Source organism: Lissotriton vulgaris, unplaced genomic scaffold, assembly GCF_964263255.1.
Source record: "Lissotriton vulgaris unplaced genomic scaffold, aLisVul1.2 SCAFFOLD_1999, whole genome shotgun sequence".
Taxonomy (NCBI): Eukaryota; Metazoa; Chordata; class Amphibia; order Caudata; family Salamandridae; genus Lissotriton; species Lissotriton vulgaris.
Genome location: NW_028248761.1, coordinates 427,515 through 451,082, shown reverse-complemented (window position 1 = coordinate 451,082; position 23,568 = coordinate 427,515). Strand labels below are relative to the sequence as shown.

The following is a 23,568-nucleotide window of genomic DNA, read 5'->3' as shown; positions in this document are numbered from 1 at the left end:
CCGAAACATGCGCTTCTGCCAGATACAACTCTTCGTCGTTCATAGAGCCTACCTCACACCTGCGCTAATTAATAGGTACTTACACCGCTCCGATGCGTCCTTCCCCAGGTGCGATGAACTAGACGCAGGACTTCTCCACCTCTTATGGAGCTGCCCCAGACTGGGTGGTTACTGGAATGCGATATGTGGAATGCTTGGGGCGTGCACGGGTCGCACCATTCCCTTTAACTGGCCTGAGTACATTTAACACCACTTCAAGAGGTCACCCAAAGAAAAGGCCTCTTCCCGCTTCTTAGATCTGGGGTTGGTGGTGGCGAAGCGCCTCCTCACAAGGCGGTGGAAGGCGCGCGAACCACCCGCTGCGCAGGTGTGGGTTTCTTCCTTTCAGGCGTGGGCCCGGGCAGAATGGATAGCCATACGGAGGGAGGAAACGATGGGGCTCTGAAAAGAACCTATGGCAGAACAGTGGGAACACATGCTCAATGCCCTACAATTGCCGGGGGGGACTAGTGATTCGGATGCTGAAGTGACCTAGGTAGATGGTTTGAGGGGTTGGAGCGTGCTGTGAGATGTTTTTCTGTCCGGATAATCTGTCATGCAGTCTTCCAGCCTCTGGGCACGCAGGTTTGCGATGCATGCCTGCTCACAGATGAAGATGCGCGTGTGGGGGGGGGGAGGTGGGGCAGGGGGGGAGGATTAGCATGCTCAAGTGTCTGTGTTTCTGCCGCTATTGTTTAAGTGTTTGTATAACTGTTAGATAAATGTCATTTCTATGTGCAAGTCCATAGTAAAGGGATCCACCCCACAAGCATGTTACTGTGCAAGACTGAATCAATAGATAGTCATGAACTACTCTAGAGGGCGCCGGACTAGGCCCTCCATGTACTAGCCAGATCTGAGCACATACTCTTTACATATGAGACACTGTCAGTGCAGCTTCATGATTACACTCTGTCTTGAGTTGTGGTACTTGAATGTTTAACCGGCGTGACCGGATCGCCATGTTACGCTGATTGATCTTTGTACTGTACTTTGAAAACTATAAAATGTTAATAAACAGATTTGACCAAAAAAATGGTGGATGTCAGCTTTTGCTTCTCGTGTCTCCCTATCAGTCTAATACACAACAATAAAACTTTCTCTAACTAACTAGGAACCCAATAACACACCTACAAGGAAAGAAAATACCATACTGGCACACTTTATAGTGTGCAATGCTCAGCTAAGGCCCAACGTCAAGCTAAGTTAACTCGAGAATCAAAATGGCAGCACATTGCAGTGTTATCCATGGCATTTGACTGATTATTATGAAAAGTGTAAATATATTCAGTAAATGTGGTTACATAGATTATCATCCAGCTCAGTTCAGCTTCATATGATTTCTTAACAGGCCCAGAAGTGATGATCTACCACAATTCATATTAGAATGAAACGCATAGGGTAATGAGATTAAACACACATTGAATATATGTTACCTAAATTTATGCTACTCTAGGTGCTAACCACTTTATGGGCCTCACCCCTAGCTCCTAGGGATGCATCTGATGGAGCTAATAAAACTTGTGGCTCTGCAGGGGCCTCTACTGGCCCACGTGATCCCGGAGATAGAAGTAACCGCCATCTGACTTTTTAAGTCCATAACAATTGAAGACAGGGCCTCTGGTAAAGTACTAAGCCTCTATCACCACAGGATCATCACTTTTAAGCACATCCCTGTGGCGATAGTGGCTTTGCCTTATTTGCAAGCTGGCATTAAGCCACTTAATGCGTCTTAATGCTGCCTTGTAAATAAGGCACCCTTTCACGTTATACTTAGCGTGAAAGGGGTGGGTAATGGGTGTTGCGGTGAGGGTTTCGCCATAACACCCATTAATATTGACGCTGCTCCATATTTACAAGGATGTTGTAAAAATGGGGCAGCGCCAAAATTAAGACCAGGAAGAACCTGGTCTTAACATGGCAAAATGAGGAGAAATGTTTAATTTCTCCTCGTTTTTGCTGTATCTATGTGTGCTGCATTCTGAGCACACATAGAAACAATAAAACGCCATGCATAATTGTTTATATGCAGGAAGGAGTCCCTTCGTGCACATAAACAATCATTTCTAAACTGACGATCTGCACCTTCTATGCGTGCTGCACAATGCAGCACACATAGGAGTTTGGAATCGCCATTCTGGATTGTTTATGTGCAGGAAGGGACACCTTCCTGCACATAAACAATCATTCTCTCAACGCAGGCACCCTCGTACTATGGTGCAAAGGTGCCTGCGTTGGCAATAGGCAGCTGAATTTAGCGCCAGTACAGGGAGATACATAGGGGTGCACCGTATTATTGTAAATACGGTGCATCCTTGTGTTTCTAAAGTGATGGAGCGCGGTGTTAGCTATTTTGGAGCTAATCCCCGCTCCGCCACTTTTGTTGTAAATATGGTCCCTAAGTTTGTTGATTACGGGAGAACAGTGACAAAGGCTGGGCCACGAGCTCCTTGCACCTGCCTGGTCCATATAAGTTCCCTGGGCTTCCACAATCAAATTATTTAATTTTTCAAGCTTGAAGTCAGCCTTTAACACAAACACTGCTAAGCTGTTTAATAGATCAACTTGTACCTCAAGTTTGTCCAAGTGGAATTTTAATGAGTTCATCATTGTTTGCAGGGTTGACAATAGCAACGACCAACACTTGTCAGATTTGTGTACTGGGGTTTCCACCTTTTTAGTCTCCATAGCTGCGCTGACCACTTTTCAAGTCAATGTCTGCTTTGTTAAGACTACAACTAAACAGCCAGTCCTCATCCTGCTGACCCGGGCATTTTGTTCCAAACCCGAATTTTAATAGTCAATCGGTCACTTATTAATTAGATGGCTGCTGCCTCCTAATGAGTGCACATGTCCTGCACACAGCAGCCAGCCAGAGCCACAGCCTTTGGGAGGGGGAGGGTTGATAGAGCCAGCTCTGTTCTGCAGAGTTTTGTCCTTGTTGCCTTGAATAATTCTTAAGCAGATTGTTTTAAATGTTCAATTTATTTTTAATGTGGGTGGTGTGTGAGAATCTATTACAGACACTTTGCAGATAAATGTTGTGTTTATGTTTCATGCAACAGCAATAAAAAAGTTTCTTTTTGATCAAAACAGGACCTCACTCACATATGAGAAATGGTAGAGAGTCACAGAGATTGTCTGCAGTGATATTAGTGAGCTGCTGATGTTTTACAAGATTGAAAACACAGATCATTAGATGCAAACACATTTAGAATTTGGCCAGAGTGCTTGATCACAGGGCCGGCTTTAGGGCGGTGCGATCAGTGCCATCGCACCGGGCGCTGACTTGGGGTGGGAGGTCAGTTTGAGTATATATTTTCGTTTCAAAAGCACTTGCTGTCGCGTTCCGGGCTTACAACAATATCCAGGCATCAATTAAAATGTCAAGATAACTCCGCTGATTAATTGTCTTCCTGGAGAGAGACCAGAGTTTTGTTTAGTGGACGTTTTCACTGCTTGTGAAATACCTGCTGCTATGAACGTTTACCATGCAGATCAATAAGTGCATATAATGAAAAATAGGCCAATGTGATACTGCTTCTGTAGGAGAGCTCCTTTTGTTACTTGCAGTTTGCAAGTTAAAATCCTAGTATTGAACACTGAGCTATTAACTGTCAAAGAGCTGCATGAAAACTGCAAGTTATATATTAGAGCTATATGATTGTTTTGCCCAGTCTTTCATTATCCTAATCTTGCAAAAAGGGTTCATTTGGGTAGAAATCAATTTCTATTGGAGAGAGCCCCTAATAATGGTGTTACGTTTTAAATTCTGAATTTTTGCTTTTCCAGACTTAGGACTCTTAACCTATACTGCTTACAAATATGGATGACATGTAACTCCTATACCTTGTAGTCCTGTCTGATGTAACATTCCCTATATACTGGTTTACACATGTATAATTGTCTCTGTGCAATGTGTGTATGATGTAAAGTGCTCTAACACTTTACACTGGTATTAGTGGTGCTATAAAACTAAATGAATCTGTCTGACAATGGCTATGGAGACTTGAAGGGCACTGTTAAAGGGTGCTAGTGAGGGACTCCGTGGCATGGGTGGGCATTGGGGGGGGGGGGGCGCCAACAGACTATGTCACACAGGGCGCCACCAGTGTTAAAGCCGGCCCTGCTTGATCACTGTCAATGGCCTGGCCAAAGAAGGTATGAACCAGCTGAAATTGGATCATAAATCCAAAGCTGTTCCGAACACGGGCCGCAAAATAGGTGTGGCTCAGGGCCCCCAAAATCCTTAAGGTGTCTCTGCAGCCAGCTTACCACTACCGACTCCGAGGGTGACCCAATTTGGCCATCTGTTCATCCTTTTGGATCCCCTTTGGGGATTATTGGTGAATGTTGCTTGCTCCTGATGGCTGCCTTAGCCACACGGATCCCTGTGAGCACTTTGCCTCCACCTCCACATCTCCCCATTTGGTGGATACAATTTCCAGTTTTGTTGTTGGTTCTACAACAGATGTTATCCTTTTAAATTAATGGTGTTTGCCCCCAATGGGGGTGTCTCTAAGGAGGGCACTCGCTTTGCTGTTCCATGCAAGAGATAGGGCTTGTGATGTCTGACCTGTCTTTTTCTCGAACTTTAAAAACTGTAAGGATTGTTGGTATTGGTATTTTCACATCCTTCTGCCCTGATGCTTTCGTGACAGTCCTTTGGGGTTTTGGACTTTGTCACAAACGTGTATTTGATTGAAATGGGCCTGGGGTGTTTCTTTTTCTGGAGGACGGCCCCAAACTCCTTCTTTGCCTTCCTGATATCATTTTCAAACCCTGTACTAAATAGGGGCTGAATACTTGAGGGGGTTAATAAAACCTTTCTTTTCGTTAGTTATCTTTAATTCGATTTGCTTATTAGAGGCCCCTGATTCAATTTATAATCCCTCCAATTTGCTGCAATACTGTAAAGTACATAGATCTTTGCTTGTTTATTAGTACAAGTGCCTACTGGCCCCTTTACTTGTTTCGGGGACCACCAGTGGCAGATGTACTCGGGTCCCTTACTGATCAAAGTCAAAGCTGATCTGAATACTGACCGCAGAACACAACAAGCTGTCTCTGGCTGTGGCAAATGGGGGACCCCAATTGGCCCGTCATGGGAGTTAAAATCCTGAAGTCTTCCCTAGCTAGGGGGGAGCCATGCCAATGGATGGAAAGGGGTAGCGGGTGCCATGCCTAGCCTGGCGAAGATGGACTTTGGGGTCGAGCACCTGGTCTGGCATAGACCAGAGAGTACTATGGGCGCAAGCCACACCGGCACCAGGGCCAACCACCGCCCCGCGCCACTACTAGCACCCCCCAGACTCAACCCTGCTGTCGACGGACCGGCTAAACTAGGGGCTGAGGAACGGTGGCCGGCATAATAGAGACGCTATATACGGTAGGAAATCTACAAACAACCCCCTTGTCCGTGGTCTGTCCAACCATATCTCCCCACGCACCGCTCTCCGCACTGGTTCTCCCACTCCTCTTCCTTTCGTCCAGTGCCATGTGCAATAATGCAACAGCTCCAACAACGAGGAGAGTTCAGGGTTCTCAGACCCACAACACTCCCTACGGACCATACAAGGAAGGGCACTTCTTACACTATGCAAAATTTTCACATTGTCGCACAGAGAACTTTCTGATCTATTATGACTTTGAGAAAGGTTTGTGTTTACAATGAAAGATACGCTGTTCCCCACGTGAAGGGGGTTTGATGAGGGGGTAGTGAGGGGTGAACCAAGTGATGAGTGAAGGCCCCAACTGTGAAAGAAAGGGAGGGGAATCCTCCCTTTTGGAACTAAAACCCTCACACACCCAGCGAGCTAGGTGTCATGCTTCATCATTTGGGTTGGCTCCTCGTCAATCTGGCGGTGCAATGCCTGACGGGCACCCATGAAGGGGCTCTTTGCCGGAGATCTTTTGTTCCTGCCGTTGGTGCAGTGCGTGTGAGGGCCCTAGTGGAAGTGTAGACTCAGGGGTATGATGGTTTAAAAAAGATTAGATAATCCACTAGCTAAATTTTAATATTGTGGTCATCTACCTCATTAAAAAAGTGCAGTCAGGGTGCTTGCTGGTGTGATGATCCAGCAGGGCACGCTCAACTTAGTTAGACTTGGTCAACATGTTTCATGCTAGTTGTTCACAAGGATACAGTGCAATTCATCAGGACCTATCGGAAATCGCTATCTACACACTGCGGTGGGTGGAGATCCTACCTACCACAAAGGAGAGTGCGGGGCAAACAAATTATGCTTGCCACTTCTTATTGGGACCCTACTAGGGAATGGAGTAGGCTTCAGCGGTCTTCTCCCGTGCAGAGCGCGGTACGGACGTCGCTCCAACACCTACCTGCACGGTCAGGGATTTCCTGTGAAGCCGGAGAAAGGTTACTGTTGTATTTCATTACTAGGTAAGCTTTAGAATTATATTGTGTCATAGAGAATGTTTGTACTTGAATGTTAAGGGAAGGCAGAGAAGCTGAGGAGTTAGAAGAGACCAGTTGTATTCTTCCACCTGTGGTGGTTAAGCTGTTCTTCAATCAATAAATCTCATCAGTTGTATTCTTCCACCTGTGGTTGTTAAGCTGTTCTTCAATCAATAAATCTCATCAGTTGTATTCTTCCACCTGTGGTTGTTAAGCTGTTCTTCAATCAATAAATCTCATCAGTTGTATTCTTCCACCTGTGGTTGTTAAGCTGTTCTTCAATCATTAAATCTCATCTATAACCTATTGGCGTGCAAGACCATTACTACAGTTACCTTTTCCGCAAAGGTAGGAGGTGGGTCGTGTCCCAACCCTGGCCTAAGAGGATGCTCCCAGCTAGTCATGATGTTGCCTAATAACAGAGGCTAGGTTTTGCTGACATTCACTTTTAGGAAATTCTAGCTCATCCATCGCTGGGCGGTCACGAGGGTATGTTTGCGCTTGAACATTGATATATTTTCTTTTTTCAAATTATTTGTGGATACTGTACACAATCGCTGCTCGTTTCACCGGCTTTGAAAATAAGGCGGGCAGTAAAGGAAGATATATTCCATGAATAGTCCCAGAAACTAATTGCCTCTAGTCAGTTCACATGGCTGAATTTTCAGCTATATCGTCAACCTAACCTAAGTATTCAGTCATACTCCCACATACAATAATTCATCTTTCTACCCACCCATACTTGCACTCATCCATTTAGCAACTCAACTCACAGGTTGTATTCACCGACAGCCATCCATCCTTGTGCACATCCATAGAGCCATTGAGCCATCCATATACATCAAGCCAAAATCTTTCCCTGTAGGCATGTCTATTGTGTGATTGCATATCTGCCTCTTTGTGTGTCCAATCATATCGTGCACTTTATAGCCACTGCAACAAAAGGTAACAAAGAACCAAAACTAAGCTAGATCAGTTTATTTTTGTTTGTTAATCCTTGTTTACGGTTTTTACAAACCCATTTCTCCATATCTTTCGTACCCAGAAATATAAGGGTTGTGATGTCAGTTTTTCCAACTATTCTAAAGAACAATGCATGCCTCTTGCACCGAGTTCAACGCTTTTAGGGGGCGTGACTATCAGTCACTAGCCTGTCATCCTGCATCTTACTCATGTTCAGTAAATACATGTTTTACAATGATCTTTGTCACGCTATGAAACCATGAAAGCTTCCAGGCACAGATGGTATAAAAATACAACGTGATCATATGGTTATTAAGCTGGAGATGAAATCGTTTTAAAGTTGGTCCTGTTCTCAAATGTCATTATCAGTATAGGTATTTTCTATTCTGCGTGGGATGTCTGTTCGCTGATCTCGCCTGTAAAAGAGTGTTCAGACACCCTCGGCGCCTTATTCAATGACGTGGGTGTCTCCACTTGAAACAGGCCGCAGGGTGTCACAGAGGAAGAGCAGAAGCACTCTCAGGAAGCATGCCACGATGCACACAGCCATCACAACCGCTGGAAAAGATATGGAAAACATTTTTATATTAAAATCAGTGCTTTAAATGGGAAAAAATAAGTGCAGGTACTCATTAAAATGAGCTAGAGGTGTAGTGAGGGGGCAGGGCTAAGGGCAAGACCTGATGATACTTAACAACTTCTATATTAGTTGCAGCACATACCAAAACACATGAGAAATGTGTTTATATAAACAAAGCTGGTTAACTCATTACACAAAATGAAAGAGAATGCGATATGTTAACATTTCCTTTTTTTTTGCAATAGTTGCACCTTCTTAATTTCATACTGGTAATTGCTGTTTGCCACAAAACTATATATTTTTGAGCACGTGAGTAGGAAGAGATTGAAAATACCCCCATGTGGCACCAAAGCTCTTATGGCAACAAGCAAATGAAGCAACTCATCATGACCCTCCCCCGAAGATATCTCTTGTCTCTTCCATCAATCTATCCTTTCATCCTACCATTTACCTGCTGATGTCCACCATTTAACCTTTACATTCTATCGTCCATTCAGTCTTTCATCAATCATTCAGTTTTTCACCATTCCGTCTCTCCACCCTTCATATCCAAACCTATCCAACCATCCATCTCTAAACCTATCCATTCATCCTTTCACTCATCCATCTCTTTATCCACCCTTTCCCTCATCCATCAATCCTTTCGCTCGACCATCCATCAACCCTTTCACTCCTTTATTCTATCCACCCTTTCACTCAATCCCTCCTTTCACTCATCCATCATCCGCCCTTTCATCCATCCTCCCTACCTTTCATTCATCCGTTGAATCCTTCACTTATTCACCCATCATCTGCCCTTTTATTGTATCATCCGCCCTCTTTCACCCATGCATGCTTTTACTCAACCATTCATCCATCCACCCTTAATCACTCATCCATCCACTCACTCATCCACTCACCTACGAACCCTCCCTTTTACGTTATTTATGAATCTTTGTCGCAGAGCACAAACAAAGAGCCACATATTTTCTTTAAAATACATCCTGAGAGTGTCTGGATTCTCTCTCTTTCTTTCACTTTTTTCTTCCAAAAACAGACATACACACAAACATAGCATACACACAAAGAAAAGCCATATTTTCCCTTTTTTAATTACAACCAGGGCCAGACTGGCTGTAGCCTGATTGCCACTGCCAGGGAACTGACATGATTCCTGTGCTTGCACGAACGCATAGGGTAGTGTGAATGTGATTGACAGCACAGGGCCTGAATGGACCCTGCACTGTTAAGCACAGCGTGATGGTGAGCACCCGGACATTATTCAAATTAGCCCTGCTGAATAACTCAGCTGGGGCTCTGATCGGGGCTACAGAAGCGGTACCTGCCAGAGACACGTTCTACTCCTGCTCACCAGCAATGCTAATGAGCCTACCTTTTCATGAGTACCGGTACTCTCCAGGGCAGTAGAGAAGTGCTGGTACTCAGAGAGATAAATCTAAGAAGTGCTGGTACTCAGTACCGGTGAGTACCGGCCCATTGAAAGCACTGATTAAAATAGAGGAATTGTGCAAAACAAAGACTTGGAACATAAGACTTTCCTACCTGAAAGTAATGAACGAATTCCATGGCCCAATATTGCGACAACTTCAGTTTAAAAGTAAATAGTAATTGATGCATAAGGTGGGGATATCTACAGACAAAATTTTTTAGAGGAGGGCCCACAAAGGGAACACAAGCAGTAAATTGTGAACAGTATGTACATGTGCATTCACGCACATTATAGATAATTATGGAACATGGGGCACATTGAACACATTATAATTATATAATTGTATATTTATACATATATATGTATTTACTGAAAAAACGAAAGCTTACAGAGACGTTATAGTTAGGCTCAGATTACACTCATACAAAACCATAGAATTCAACAGTTATAGTTACCTGAGCTAATTATAACTTACGCCCGCAATGCACTGTTTATGACCTCACATATTACATCACTCATGACATGGTCAGTGACATCACTGATGACATCACTGAAGACATCTCAAATGACATCACTGATGACACCAGTGATGACATTATCCATAGAACCATGCACACCCCTATATAAAATCTCATACACCTACTCACACACCCACACAACCACTCACATACCCATTCACAGACCCACTCAGCTACTGACACACACTCACTTACTCATACAGCCAGTCACTGAACCAGTCATTCACCCATATAGCTACTCACACAGCCACTCACTCAACCATACAGCTACTAAGACCTACTGACTCACCCATACCACCACTCACACATCCTTTCGCTCATCTACAAAATCACTTGCATAGCCATTCACACATCCATACACGCATTCACATACCTACTCACTTACTCATAAACCCACTCAAACAGCTACTAACTCACCCATACACCCACATACACACTCAGTCAACCATGGAGCCACTCACGCAGGTACTCACCCACCAACACAGGCACTCAGATGACCACTCACCCACCCATACAGCTATTCCCACAACCTCTCACTCATCCATGCAGCCACTCACATATCAACAAACCCACCCATACAGTTGCTGGCATACCAACTCACTCACCCATACACCCACTTACACAGCCACTCGCAAACCCAAACAGCAACTCACACACTCACTCGCCATTATAGCCACTCACACAGGCACTCACTCACCCATACTGTTACCCATAAACCCACTTATTTACCTATCCAGCTACTCACACACCCATTCACACACCCACTCAGACAACCACTCACTCACATATTCAGACAGTCTCACAGCCACTCACATAATACATGTTCAAAATGGTATCACTCATTAGTAAAACACTTAGTATATCTTTGTTTTTTAAGTGAATTTCTAAGGTTTTTTACATTTTATTTCCTAACTGTAACCTGTAACCTTTAAGTGAGTGCAGGAGCGTATCTGTGTGTGTGTGTGAGTGAGTATGTCTCAATGGGTGTGTGAGTGGGTATGTGAGTGTCTGAGGTGGGCTGGGAGTGGGTGCATGCATGTCTGAGTGGGTTCATGAGTGTCTGAGTGGATGTCTGAGTGGGTGTGTTAGTGTCTAAGTGAGGGTTTGAGGGGGTCTGTGAGTGGATGTGAGAGTGTCTGAGTGAGAGTCAGTCTGTGATGAGTGAGTGAGTACATGTGTGTCTGAGTTGGTCTGTGAGTCGGTATGTGAGTCTCTGAGTGGGTCTGTAATGGGTGTGTGTCTCTGAATGGGCCTGTGAGTCAATACAGGAGTCTGAGTAGTTCCGTGAGTGGGTGTGAAAGAGTATGAGTGGGTCTGTAAGTGGGTACATGAGTGTCTGAGTGTGTCTGTGAGTGGTTGTACATGTCTGAGTGGTTCTGTAAGTGGTTGAATGAGTGTCTGAGCAGGTCTGTGAGTGGGGTTGTGAGTGGGTCTGTGAATGGGTGTGATAGTGTCTGTGTGGGTCTGTGAGAGTGTGTATCAGTGTCTAAGTGGGTCTGTCAGTGGCTGTGTGAGTGCTGGAGGGTGTGAGTTAGTGTCTGTGTGGGTGTGTCAGTAGCTGTGTCAGTGACTGGGGCCTCACAGAACTGCACCTTCTCCTTTATCCAAAAAGAGTCCACAGGTTTGCACAACATATCTACTTAAGTGGAGAACTTTTTACTGGTTAATTACTAAGTGCTACCTCCTTGTGTAAATGTCCAGTATGTATTCTACACCCCAGCTGCATAATGAAGAACAGGGAAATTTCACTAGTGACCTTGTGTGTCTTTTGACAATGTGATTGTTCCTCGTGTGTCTTTATACAGAAATTTGTGATAACATGTATCTTGGTATAGAGAAGATGACTAAAGTATAAAAAGGTAAATCTTCAGTAAACACGGGCCCTTCCTCTAACTATATGAAGTAAGTGCTTCGTTGTTTGATGGAGATGTCCTCCTTTTCCTGAAGATCGCCTCACCAAAATAGGCTGGAAAAGCTCTGAGGGGCCTTTTGGGAAGCTGCCCATCATCCTGGCAAAAGGTGGAAGACCATTGCCTACTACTAAGGTGGATGGGGCGGGGTCAAACGGGTAGAGCTTCAGGTGATTTTTCCCATTTGTATACTCATAGTTATTTAAAAGAAGGACCATGGACTCTGCTCTCACCAGAAAACGACAAGAAAGAACCTACTTCTCACTGGCGTGTTTGGTCAGCGTTCGGTCAGCAGAGCGAGGAGTACCTAGTACCTTGGAGACCCCTTGACAGTGGGCGCTTGCAAAGAGCTTGCGGAGAGCGTGGAACCAGAGCTGGGACCAGAGCTCCAGCGGCAAGCGTGGCTAACTTTAGTCGACGGCCGCAGTGAGTGCGTGCCCTAGGCAGATCGTGGAGGTGGCCTGATTAGATCGGGTGCACCCTGCGATTCTGACTTGTGTGCCCCACTTGCCTTCCATCTGCCATCTGCCTTTCCCCGCAAATCCCCTAGGCTTGCTTGCCCACTCCTGCCGCTTTCACCAGCAACTGTTCACTTCAGCCACTGCCATCATTGCAGCTACCCCCACCGCCTCCACTGTACTATAGCTATCAACAAGGAGCCCAAGGAGTCAAGGAGCTGCCTCCTCAGCTGCTGCCCACCCCAGCCTCCCAGCAATCACTGCTACCGCCACCTCCACTGCAACTACTGCACCAAGGAGTCCAAGAAGCTGCCCGAGGGGGCTAGTCAATCAACCTCCTCTAGCCTGCTCAGCCTTGCACTGCACCGTGGAGCCACGGCCCCTGTGTGAGCTTTCTGAGCATTTTGAGCTGCTTGGTCAGTGGGGGGCTCTGGGGGGATCTCGGTGAGGGGGGTCAGTGGCTCCCAGGCTATTCCCCACCCCCACCAATAACACCTTCCAGCGATGAGATCAGGGAGAACCATGAATGCTCTACCTAATCCTTTTAAAAAAAAGCCTCAAGTTGAGGGCTTCTGACACTGCAGCAGCGGCCTATCCCCGATTGTAAACCTAGCAAAATTATCGAAACCACAACCACAACCGGGTACTGTCTCAGACTCAGCTCCTGAGCTTCAGCCCAAGCAGTCTCCATCTCAAGCTCAGTTCCCTCATGGCGCCTCTGTCCAAAAACAACTTGGGGTGCAGGGGTGCTCCAGGAAAGCCCAATCCATGAAGAATTGAAATCGAGACCCTCAACCATAGCAGATTCCTCGTCAAAAAAAATGTCACTGAGGGATATCTTAGAAGTTCTGCACCCGCTTCGAAGTCCAGATCAAGATTGCTTAACATCCCTTTGACCTCTGCTTCAACTACCTCAGCCCCAGCTTCGCACAAAACATTAGTTCAGCCTATGATCCCCATCCCCACCAGCGAGACAGGCCTTAGTTCATCGCTACCAGGCTTTCTATACAAGGGCCGACCTACAAATAAAAGAAGCTCCTGAGGCCCTTCCATTGGCTCGGGCTCTCGACCAGGCTCTTGACCAGTTCTCCTTTGACCTGCAAGATGACAACTCTCACACACTGGCTTCCCCCCCAACTTTAATTGGATGCGAGGTGATCTCACCAAACCTTCACTCTGTTCAGATCCCCAGCCAGTTTTCGCCCTCAGCAACTAAGTCCCTAACTCTTAATGACCATCCAGTAGTAACTATTAAAGTCCTTACCCCACAAGTTGCAACCCAGGCAAATGCTCATCTAAGCAACCTCACAACGCCATCCCCAATCTTTTCATCATTAACTGTCAACGGTTGCCAACAAAAGATCACCTCAGGTGGCGGCTACAACATCGTGCCCAACACCCTGCTTGACTTGTCTTTTTTCACTAAAGAATTCAAAAGTTGAACTGTTAGCCCCTCATCACCAGACTTAAATGAGCTCTGGTCACAACTCCTTCAAACTCTTCAATCTACGGTGTCAGCATAGACTTACCATTCAGACAAAATGGACCAACAGGTGGACCTCTTGAACACCCTTGCTGTGTATACCGCCGGGATCGATCAAAAACTGGAGGCGCTCAATTCACTGATAATAAAAGCCCAATCCCAAGTACAACTAGTTCAATCAGTATGCTATTGCTCTCCCATTATTGACTCTCTATCCTCATTGCCCCAATACCTCTCATCAGTACTAATAGAAATTAAGAAAATTCCAGCATTCAGGAACCCCGAACCCTTGCCCCTGGCACCTGGCAGGGCAAACACTCAGAGCTTGAGCACACGACCAATAAATGATCAGCCCTTTTTTCACCATCAACTAAGGCGACCGAAGTCTCCAATGCAACTACTGATGCAACTACTGATGACACACCACCTCAGCAACTCATTCATCAGCTATCAAAATGAGAGAAAAAAAGACTCAGGAAATCCCGTAATAGGCACCCAGATGAGCCCAAAAAACATTCTACAACTATTTCACAAATAATAAACCTGTGACAGCACAGAGCTCGAGCACAGCGCTCAGTGTCTCTACCAGCCTGTTGCAAGTAGCCCAGTTTCCAACACCTTAAAAAGCACCCATAAAAGGAAAAAAACCATCAGAAATAGTCACCTCAAGCTTCAAGGCTTTCTCTGCATTTAATACCAGGGAAAAATCTGAAACATTGGAAACAGGCAACTACAAGCCTATGAGGAGCCAACAATTGCTAACACGTCAGCCACAACTACGCCTTTGCAAAAGCGTACCCACGCCACTAAAGATTCTTCCCCACCTCAAGTGACAATCAACAGTTTAGGCTTACATCATGTAGTTAACCTCAGCAAAGGCTTGGATTTACAGTATTCGTCAAATCCCATCCAGCCACCCTCCTCTGGCGCTCATGCGCAAAACAGTTCCTACTTCAGCATAAACTAATCAAGCCCTCCTTTTGCCCGTTATATCCATTCCTCAACGAACATCAGATGTAAAGTTTAAGCCAACTAAGTCCTCAACTGCTGAAATCCACAATCCAGCCACCGACAGCAACAAGACCAAATTGCTGTTAACACCTGAGTATGTCTCCCAAGGCCCGCATGACATATTAAATCGCAGGAACATAATCAGGCTCTTCAAACCGAACCCCGGATCTATGTACGCTGAAATCAAAAGACATAATCGCCATCTAATTCAAACCTAGTAACGGCACCCAAGCAGGAGAATCGACCCTAATTACATTAGCGACCATTGCCATAAGGGAACTGGTTCTATCAGAAGCCGACCAATTTAAAATCTGGGGTATAATTATAGCAACGCCTCGAGTTCCCAGCTACCTCTCAATACTCTCACCCATCCAGGCTCCAGCTTCCAATATAAGCCCTGCTCCTTTCTCCGTATTAAAATCAGCCAGAAGCCGCTCTCCAGTCGGCAAGATTGAGTGCAGTGAAGAACAGCAAGCCACCCGAAGTTCAGACTGGTCATGGCTGCCAGCAGCCCTCTCCCGGAGTCGGATCGATTGAAATAACTCCGAACATGGTTTAATAATCTGCTCCTGGAATATGAACTGTCTTTTGTCGAAATCCCAATCTTCAGACACACTTGGATTTTTAAAAAGACACAACATTCTTCTTCTCCAGGAAACTTGTTTAGCAACCAGCATCCCAATCGAAGGGTACATGGAATTCTAGTCACCAGCTATAAGATAGAGCAAGTACAGCAGACTGCGTGGTGGACTTTCGATCTATGCATCTACTAGACTGTCTGCACACATCAAACAGCTAAAACTTGAAGTTGACTGGGTCGCTGGCATTGTGGTTGAAAATCCTACTTCAGATAGCCAGCTACTGTTATAAATGTTTACATTTCCCCGTGCACCACTAAGAAAAAATGCAAACTGGACCGCCCAACCAAAATTTTATGCAACATCTTAAGCACACATGGCAGTTCACCTTGTTTAATTTCTGGAGATTTTAATACAAACCTCTTCCACAACCAGTTTGAGGACCTAGGGATCATCCTTCTAGTGTTCCCTCACACCTTGCCACACAAACATTACCATCAGGACTCAGACCTTCCAAACTGGGCGAATACGCTGTCCTCCAATTCAGCAGAATAGGCTACATTGTAAAAAATGGTCAATCATCCGCAGACACTCCTCCGGCCTGGACTAGAACTAACGGTGGAACCCACTAATTTCAGGACTATACTTCAGGAAACAGTGAAATGCTCTCCTTAATCGAGTGCCATTATGGCGCAGTACAAGGGGAGACTGACCATCGTCCCGAAATAATAACTTTATCACCCAACATTTCCCACCATCAGGCAATCGGACACACGCTATCAGACTGCCACTCAGACTGAGAACCCACGAAGAATGAAATGGAGCTCCAGCGCCGCCTCCCTCGTTATGAAGTAATGCAGTGCGTTTCTACGTTTCCTAAGAAAAAAAGACGTACCCACCATCGACGGCTGGGAAGCACCTGTAAACAGATTAATTAATGAATTTCCATCCAAAATCTTGCACCTGGCAAGACACACCAAAACCTCGCATTTCACCTGCGACAAAAAAGCGAAAATCCCAATGAAATTTGATCCTACGCCGGGCCAGGAATAGCCCAGGAAATGCATTCTTATTCAACCTCTATCAGCAAGCTCAAAACGCTTTCAAGGCATCTGTACAAAGAGACAAACAAACAGCGTCAGACCAGTTCTGGCTGAAGTTAGTCCATGCTAGCAAGAAGTTCAACACAAAGTTATTTTGGTGTCTCGTGAATAGAGGCCCATTAGAAGGCAGAGGACACAGCAGTGCAAATATAAGTGCTGATGACTGGGCCCAGTTTCTAACGAATCACTTCAGTGAACATTCAAGCTGGATTGACCATCCCAGCCCCCATGCAACATTTAAATCTGGGTCAGCCCCCATGGAAGCCTGTTGCGCAGGTAACACCGGGTCCATCATCTTTATCGAAGATACTCTGGATGAATCAATAATCGAGAGAATGGCGGCACAAAATGATCCAATAATAACACCAACAACACCAGGAGTGTTAAGCAATACCATTGCTCGGATAATCAGGAAAGGCATGTCAGAAGGAGCTCCTGGGCCCAACGGACTACCCCAGGCCTTATTCAAATCAGATGTAACGTTGTGGTCAGGCCACCTGGCTCCCCTGTCTTTACATTGCAGGCTCAACCATAACATCCTGGATTTCTGGAAAGGCGCCATCATCCTTCCCATCTATAAAAGCGGTAAAATAAATGACCCGTAAACTATAGTATGGTAGTTCTCCTTGACATCGAATCTAAATACTATGCCAGCATTTTACTGGAAGACCTGTCAGCCTGGGCTTAATCAACATAGCGCCTCCCCTACAATCAGACCGGCTTTGTGGCCAATTCAGGCCACAAAGTTCCTGGCTATTCGATAAATAATGAACCCCCTCCCCAAGCGCCTTGAGACCCTCTGGGTGAGTAGTGAGCTATATAAATTCTTGAACTTGAACTTGAACTTACTGACACTAACTGTTTTGATGGAGAAGGCAGCAGTCCATTGTATCCAACGTTACTGCTGCTTCGTTGACTTCAAGGCAGCTTATGACCGGGTGCCACGTGGCCGCTTATGGAAAAAATTAGAGAGCTGGGGCATACCACTGCTCTCTTAAAAGCCATAATACAACTTCACTCACGAACTTGGATTAGAATAAAGTTGGGAGAAATCTCTCACGTTCAAAAAAGATCCAAAAAGGCGGAGCAACGTGTGCGTCTTAAATGGACGCGTAGGTCTGTAGCTCCGAGTGCCCCGCTCCACGCCTGCATCATCCTGCCACCATCCTGCCTCACCAATTGGTGCATCTACTTGCGGAAGATCGGCGGTCCCTGTCAGTGCCGCTCCGACCCCGCTGCGTCGCCGGGTGCCGCCGCGGTGAGCCTGTGAAGTTTGGTCCTCCGCTTTGCTTGGCGCCGGGGACTGGCTTGAGGTGGCGGCCGGCCCGGAGTGCATCAGCATCGGCGGCCACTCCGGAGGTTTCCTGAGGCACTTGACCCGGGTAAGGCGATATGCCCAGAGACTGCTGATAGGCCTGTGCGCAGCCTCGAGTGCCAGTTTGCAACCACGAGGTGCTGGGGGAAGACCTGGCAGGGCCCCCCCCCGCCCGTAGCAGACCTGATTGCTGTAGGCTGTGTGACCCGCGATTGGACGCCCTGGCTGGTGGAGACAACTGCTGAGCACGGTCGCTGTCACCCGAGCAGACCCTCCTGAATGTTGTGGCGCCCCCGGACCAAAAGAGGGCGGGGGGTAGTTTCGTGCCTGGCTGAACAGTGGCATTCGGAGCGGGGTGTCACTTTGTTAACTTTGCTGCCCCGTGTCATGAGCTGTTCCCGCATTTGATCTGGGACTGTGATTACCAAATCGGGGCTGCCCGCTTGTATATTGGAGGCCAGTTCTGAGGCGTGGTGACTTTGTTGGAGCTGGACCGGCCTGGCGGTGAGTTGTTTGATCTGCCGGCAGTCCCGAGGGCATATCTGGGGAGTCCTAAGCCACTTCTTGGTGCTGTGACGAGCTGCATGTGGTGCACCCCCACAGTGTGGACTGTCAGTGTCTACTGACCCCTTGGCGACTGTTGTACCGTGACACCTGCAGGGGTCTCCTGGGTGCCCATGCGGAGCGAGTGATACAGACAGCAGTGGTGTCTGGTTGTCGGTCCTCGAGGTGCTGCCGGTGGGGGGGAACTCTATGTGGCGACAGGCGTCCAGGACCTCTCCTCCCTATTCCCGTTTCATGGTCGGATTGTGCACCCGCACTGGGACCAAAGGAATGATCTTCTAACTTGGGACACTTGCCTATCCGGACTGGTGGCGGATTGTGACATCTGTGTTGGCCTGCGTCTGGACGAGCTACTTGATCTGCGCCGGCTGTGGTGGCTGAGGTCTTCCCGGCGTTCATTGACGCCACTGCTGTGGGGGTGATTTGTTCCCCTCTGACACAGACGTATTATGGCGGCTCGATCTGAGGTTGAGAAACCGCTGGCCAGGGGATCTAAGGGAGCCCATTCCATCCAAACCAACAAGCTAGATAGATACACGCAGACCAGGGGCTCGCCTTCCGGCTCGGGGCGGGTGCTGGATGGCCATAAGGACTCCTCGGATTCAGTGACGGAACTCACGCTGCAGGATGTGATGATGGCGATTGATGGTGTCTGGACCTCCCTGGGGCAGCAGATGCAGTCGCTGGATCATAAATTAGACACTGTGTCTATTGAAGTGAACCCGATACGGGCTGACCTTACCAAAACCAGCGAGAAGGTAAAATCTCTAGATGTCAAAACTGCTAGCCTGGTTGATGATGTGTTGCAGTTGCAGCAAGATGTTCATGCTCTTCAGGCCTCCAGGGATCTGGCGGATCGCAAACTTGATGAATATGAAGGGCGGGCTCGCAGGAACAACCTACATGTCATCGGTGTTCCGGAGAAAGCTGAAGGGTTGGCCCCTGAACTCTTCATAGAAGACATTATCCTTAACCATCTAAAACCAAAGAGGCTTGGAAATTTCTTCATGATAGAACGTGCCCACAGAATACCGGGCGGCCGACCACAACCGGGCCCCCCCGCGTCCGATGATTGCCCGAGTACTCTACTTCAGGGACAGAGACGCTATCCTGCAGGCCTCCAGGTCCGGGGGTCCCCTAAACTACGAGAATTCCACCATCACCTTTTTCCCAGACTTTACTCAAATGGTCCAGAGGCAGCGGCAGAGTTTCCTTGGAGTCAAAAAGCGGCTCCGTGATAGAGGCTTGAAATATGCAATGTTGTATCCTGCCAAGCTGCGAGTTGAGGCCGCGGGAAGGTGTGGTTCTTCGATAGCCCCGAAATGGCTTTGGACTGGCTCGAGGTCTTTCCCCCCAGGGGGAGGTCTGAGATGGTGGTGGCGATGACAGATCTGGAACACTGGAACGGGAATAATAAGTATAGTAATGGCCCGTGCGGCGCTAGCTGGTGCAGTGAGAGACTATACACGAGACATTCTCTTGGAGTGACCCCTTGGGAACTGTTAATTGTGTCTGGTGCAAACATGATTCCTTGGGCAGGGGCGGGGGTGTGGGGTTCAGACGTCCACCTCAGATCTATATTTAGATAGTTGCTTAGTTAGAGTATGGGCGACAGGCACACTGCGATTTGGGGGTTAGCGAATGCCGGGAACAGGGGTGCAGGGTGGGGGGCGGTGGGATGAGAATGTGGTGTGTTGTTGTAGATTGTATATTTTTCATTTTTTGTTATATGTTTTTACGTCAGGTGATGATAATGCTGCGGAATGGCTGATACATGCGTTAAATGGCGCAGAGTAGTCAAGGGTCAGGGATAAAGGTGCTAAGTTGGAACGTAAATGGCTTGGGTGACAAAATCAAGAGAGGGATGGTCAGCCAGCTTATTAGGAGACACTCCCCGGACGTAGTTTTGCTGCAGGAGTCGCACCTAATCGGTAATAAATGTATGGCCCTGCATAAAGGAGGGTATAAACTAGTTGCACACGCTGGGTTCACCACTGGCTTTAGGGGGGGGTCGGGATTTTGATCAAGAATTCCTTCTCCCTGTCTGTGCAGGCCACATGGCTGGATCAAAGAGGCAGGTACGCAGGAGTGTCAGGCCTGGTGGGGGGCAGGACGGCCACCTTTTTATCTATATACACACCTCCGGGACTTCAGGCCGACTCTTTCCGTGATTTGAGTGCAGTCTTTCTCACGCTGCCCCTCGGTGGTCTAGTCCTGGGAGGTGACTTCAATTCAGTATTGGATGGGGAGATGGACCGTCGCCCGCTGCGGGCGCTTAGACAATCACAGAGAGGGCTTTCAGATTTCCTGGATACACTTTGGTTGGTTGATAGCTGGCGGATACGTAATCCTACTCTGACGCATTTCACTCATATCTTAGCAGCACAGCCTATTTAGACTAGAGTATCTGCTGTTGCCCGCAGTGATGGTAGCTATGATTCAGGAGGTGAAGTACTTGGGTAGAGGTGCCTCTGATCACTCCCCGTTGTGGCTGCAACTCGCCTTTGGTCGGCAGGCGGCGGGTGGGATAGCTACTATCAGCGCTTGGCAGTTAAAAGACCGAGCTGTCAACAAACAGGTGCTCCAGGTATCGGGCAGATATTTCCAGGAGAGTGAGAGGTCGGTTTACTCGGCCCAGTCTCTTTGGGAAGCGTACAAAACAGTGGTGCGGGGGGAGGTCCTGTCTTTAATGGCGGGGAAGAAGAAGGAAAGTCAGGCAGAGGTTGCCCAGAAAGAGAGTGAAGCCATACTTTTGGAGCGGGGTATTGCCAGTACGAGCACGCCTGAGGAGCTTCACCTTCTGAGACTCCAACAGGAGGAATACAAAAGTTTGGTGAGAGATAGAGCGATTGATCAGAATAATGCTGTACAGAGCCGTATATATGAGAAGGGGGATAAGGCCGGGAAACTAATCGCGTGGCTTGAGCATGGAGAGTGGGCGTCCAGGCTTGTACCGGAATTAGAGGGTGAAGACTCGTGCAATATTACGGAGCCGCAGGAGGTGGCAGACGAATTTGCCACGCACTATTGGCGGGTCTACACTGCTGGTATTGCCTTCACGGAGGCCGAGAATAGCGAACTGGTTAGGGACATTGTAATGCCGAGTTTGTCGGAGGAAAACAGGAGCTATCTTGACTCTCCGCTCTCTGACAATGAAGTTGCACAGGCTATTAAGCAGTTAAAGTCCAGTAAAGCGACCGGCCCCAATGGGATACCTATCGAGCTTTACAAACTAAATGCCAATATACTAGCGCCACGCGTCCGAGCCATGTTTCTGGAGAGTAGGGAGAAGGGTCAACTGCCATATGACCAGCGAGTTGCTCCTCAACGCAGAGCCCAAAGTATTGGCGAAACTCCTTGCCAATCGGCTGGTCAAGGTAATTACGACACTGGTTTACCCGGATCAATCTGGCTTAATGCCCCATCGTAACACAGCGTTGAATCTGCGTAGACTCCATGGAGTACTTGGGGGCTCCTCGAAAATCCATGAGTCAACAGTATTGGTCTCGCTGGACACCACGATGGCCTTTGATAGGGTGGAATGGAATTATTTATTTGCGGTCCTGGTGAAGTTAGGTGTCGGGACTGAATTCATTGGCTGGGTTCGGCTCTTATATGCGGATCCCCTTGCCAGAGTGGTCGTCAACAACTGTAAGCCCAGTGACTTTCCGCTGGGAAGGGGCACGAGGCAGGGGTGCCCGCTGTCCCCATTGCTCTTCACACTCTCAATGGAGCCTCTGGCGGCCTGGGTCAGATGGGACAGATCGATTCAAGGCATACGATGGACGCCCGACTGGGAAGACAAGATCTCGCTCTATGCGGACGATGTTTTGCTTTGTCTCACAAACCCCAAGGCATCATTATCCAACTTTTTTGATGTCTTGACTATTTTCAGTAGGTACTCTGGATTGGCTATAAATTGGGCGAAGTCAGTACTCTTTGTCTTAGTTGGGGACCGGCCTGTGATCCCACGATCGTGGCCAATCCAGATTGAGACAATAGGGTTCAAATACTTAGGTATTTACATTACGCTCAACTCGCAGCTGCGATACTCCAACAATCTTCTTTCCCCGTTACACAGGTGTAAGAAAGATGTGGAACGTTGGAGGGCGCTCCCCCTGTCCTTGCTCGGGAGGGCCATGCTCTTCAAGATGATGGCTTTACCTCGGTTCTTATACGCTCTGCAAAACTCAATGGACCCTGTACCAGCCTCTTATTTCAAGGTAATCGAGTCTCTCTAGAGACAGCTTCTGTGGGACGGCCAGCCCCGTATATCGTTCGCAAAGCTAACGCTCCCATGGTACAATGGTGGAATCGGACTCCCGAATTTACGGAACTATTATTGGGCCTCCCAACTGGCTGCCGTTAACAATGTCATCTACGGACCTCCTGGTGATCTGGGATATGCCATGGGCCGGGGTCAAGCTCCTGGTGGAACTCTTGATAGAGCCCTATATTCTAGGCCTGGTAGGTTTCCGTTGACGGGCCCAACTGCACGTGCGGTGCAGGTGTGGCATGCGGCTAATGGGTATTTAGGCTGGAAGGGCAGACTAACTTTAGCCATCCCACTACTGAACTCAGAGAGACTGGGTAGCTTATGGAGAACTAAGGGTTCGATAAATGGGACCTTATTGGCATTACTCAGATTAAAGATGTATGGGCCCAAAACGCTGTACTTTCTTTCGAGTCCCTCAAAGTGCAGTATAGTTTACATAACAACGAACACTACCGGTATCGGCAAGTGAGGCACGCAATCACCACTCATATCCCTAAAGGTGCGGTACTACCGGAGGCATCGCCTCTGGAGGACCGAGTCCTATATGGGCATATTCCCGAGAAAACTATTTCTTTAATGTACACGAAATTGGTTAACAACATGGAGAACCCGCTGGAGCGAGTCAGAGCTCAGTGGATTGCGGATGAGTTGGAACTGGATGATGAGGATTGGGTGGAGGTGGTTTCCTCCCCGAAGGGAGTGGTTATCCAGATGAGACTTCGTTTTGTCCAGCTAAAGATTCTACATAGATCCTATATAACTGGGCCCCGGCTGGTTCGAATGGGGTGGGGAGGGAGTGGTGAGTGTAGGAGAGAGTGTGGAGACATTGGTACCCTAATGCATATTCTCTGGCACTGCGGTGATACAGGTCTTTTGGGCGAAACTTCATGATGAGCTGGCAAAAGTTATGGGTGCTGAGATAC

The 23,568-nt window shown here is 47.4% G+C and overlaps 1 protein-coding gene across 1 annotated transcript in view; it reads right to left on the bottom strand.

Annotated features, from left to right (window-relative positions):
- Nucleotides 1–7,420: 7,420 nt before the first annotated feature.
- The window catches only part of TMEM217B (transmembrane protein 217B), a 317,942-nt gene continuing 301,794 nt past the window's right edge, over nt 7,421–23,568 (bottom strand). The window contains exon 5 of the mRNA XM_086950165.1: nt 7,421–7,978. Within this exon, the coding sequence (XP_086806291.1) occupies nt 7,869–7,978 (110 nt within the window). The 3' untranslated portion in view covers nt 7,421–7,868. The remainder of the gene's footprint in view (nt 7,979–23,568) is intronic.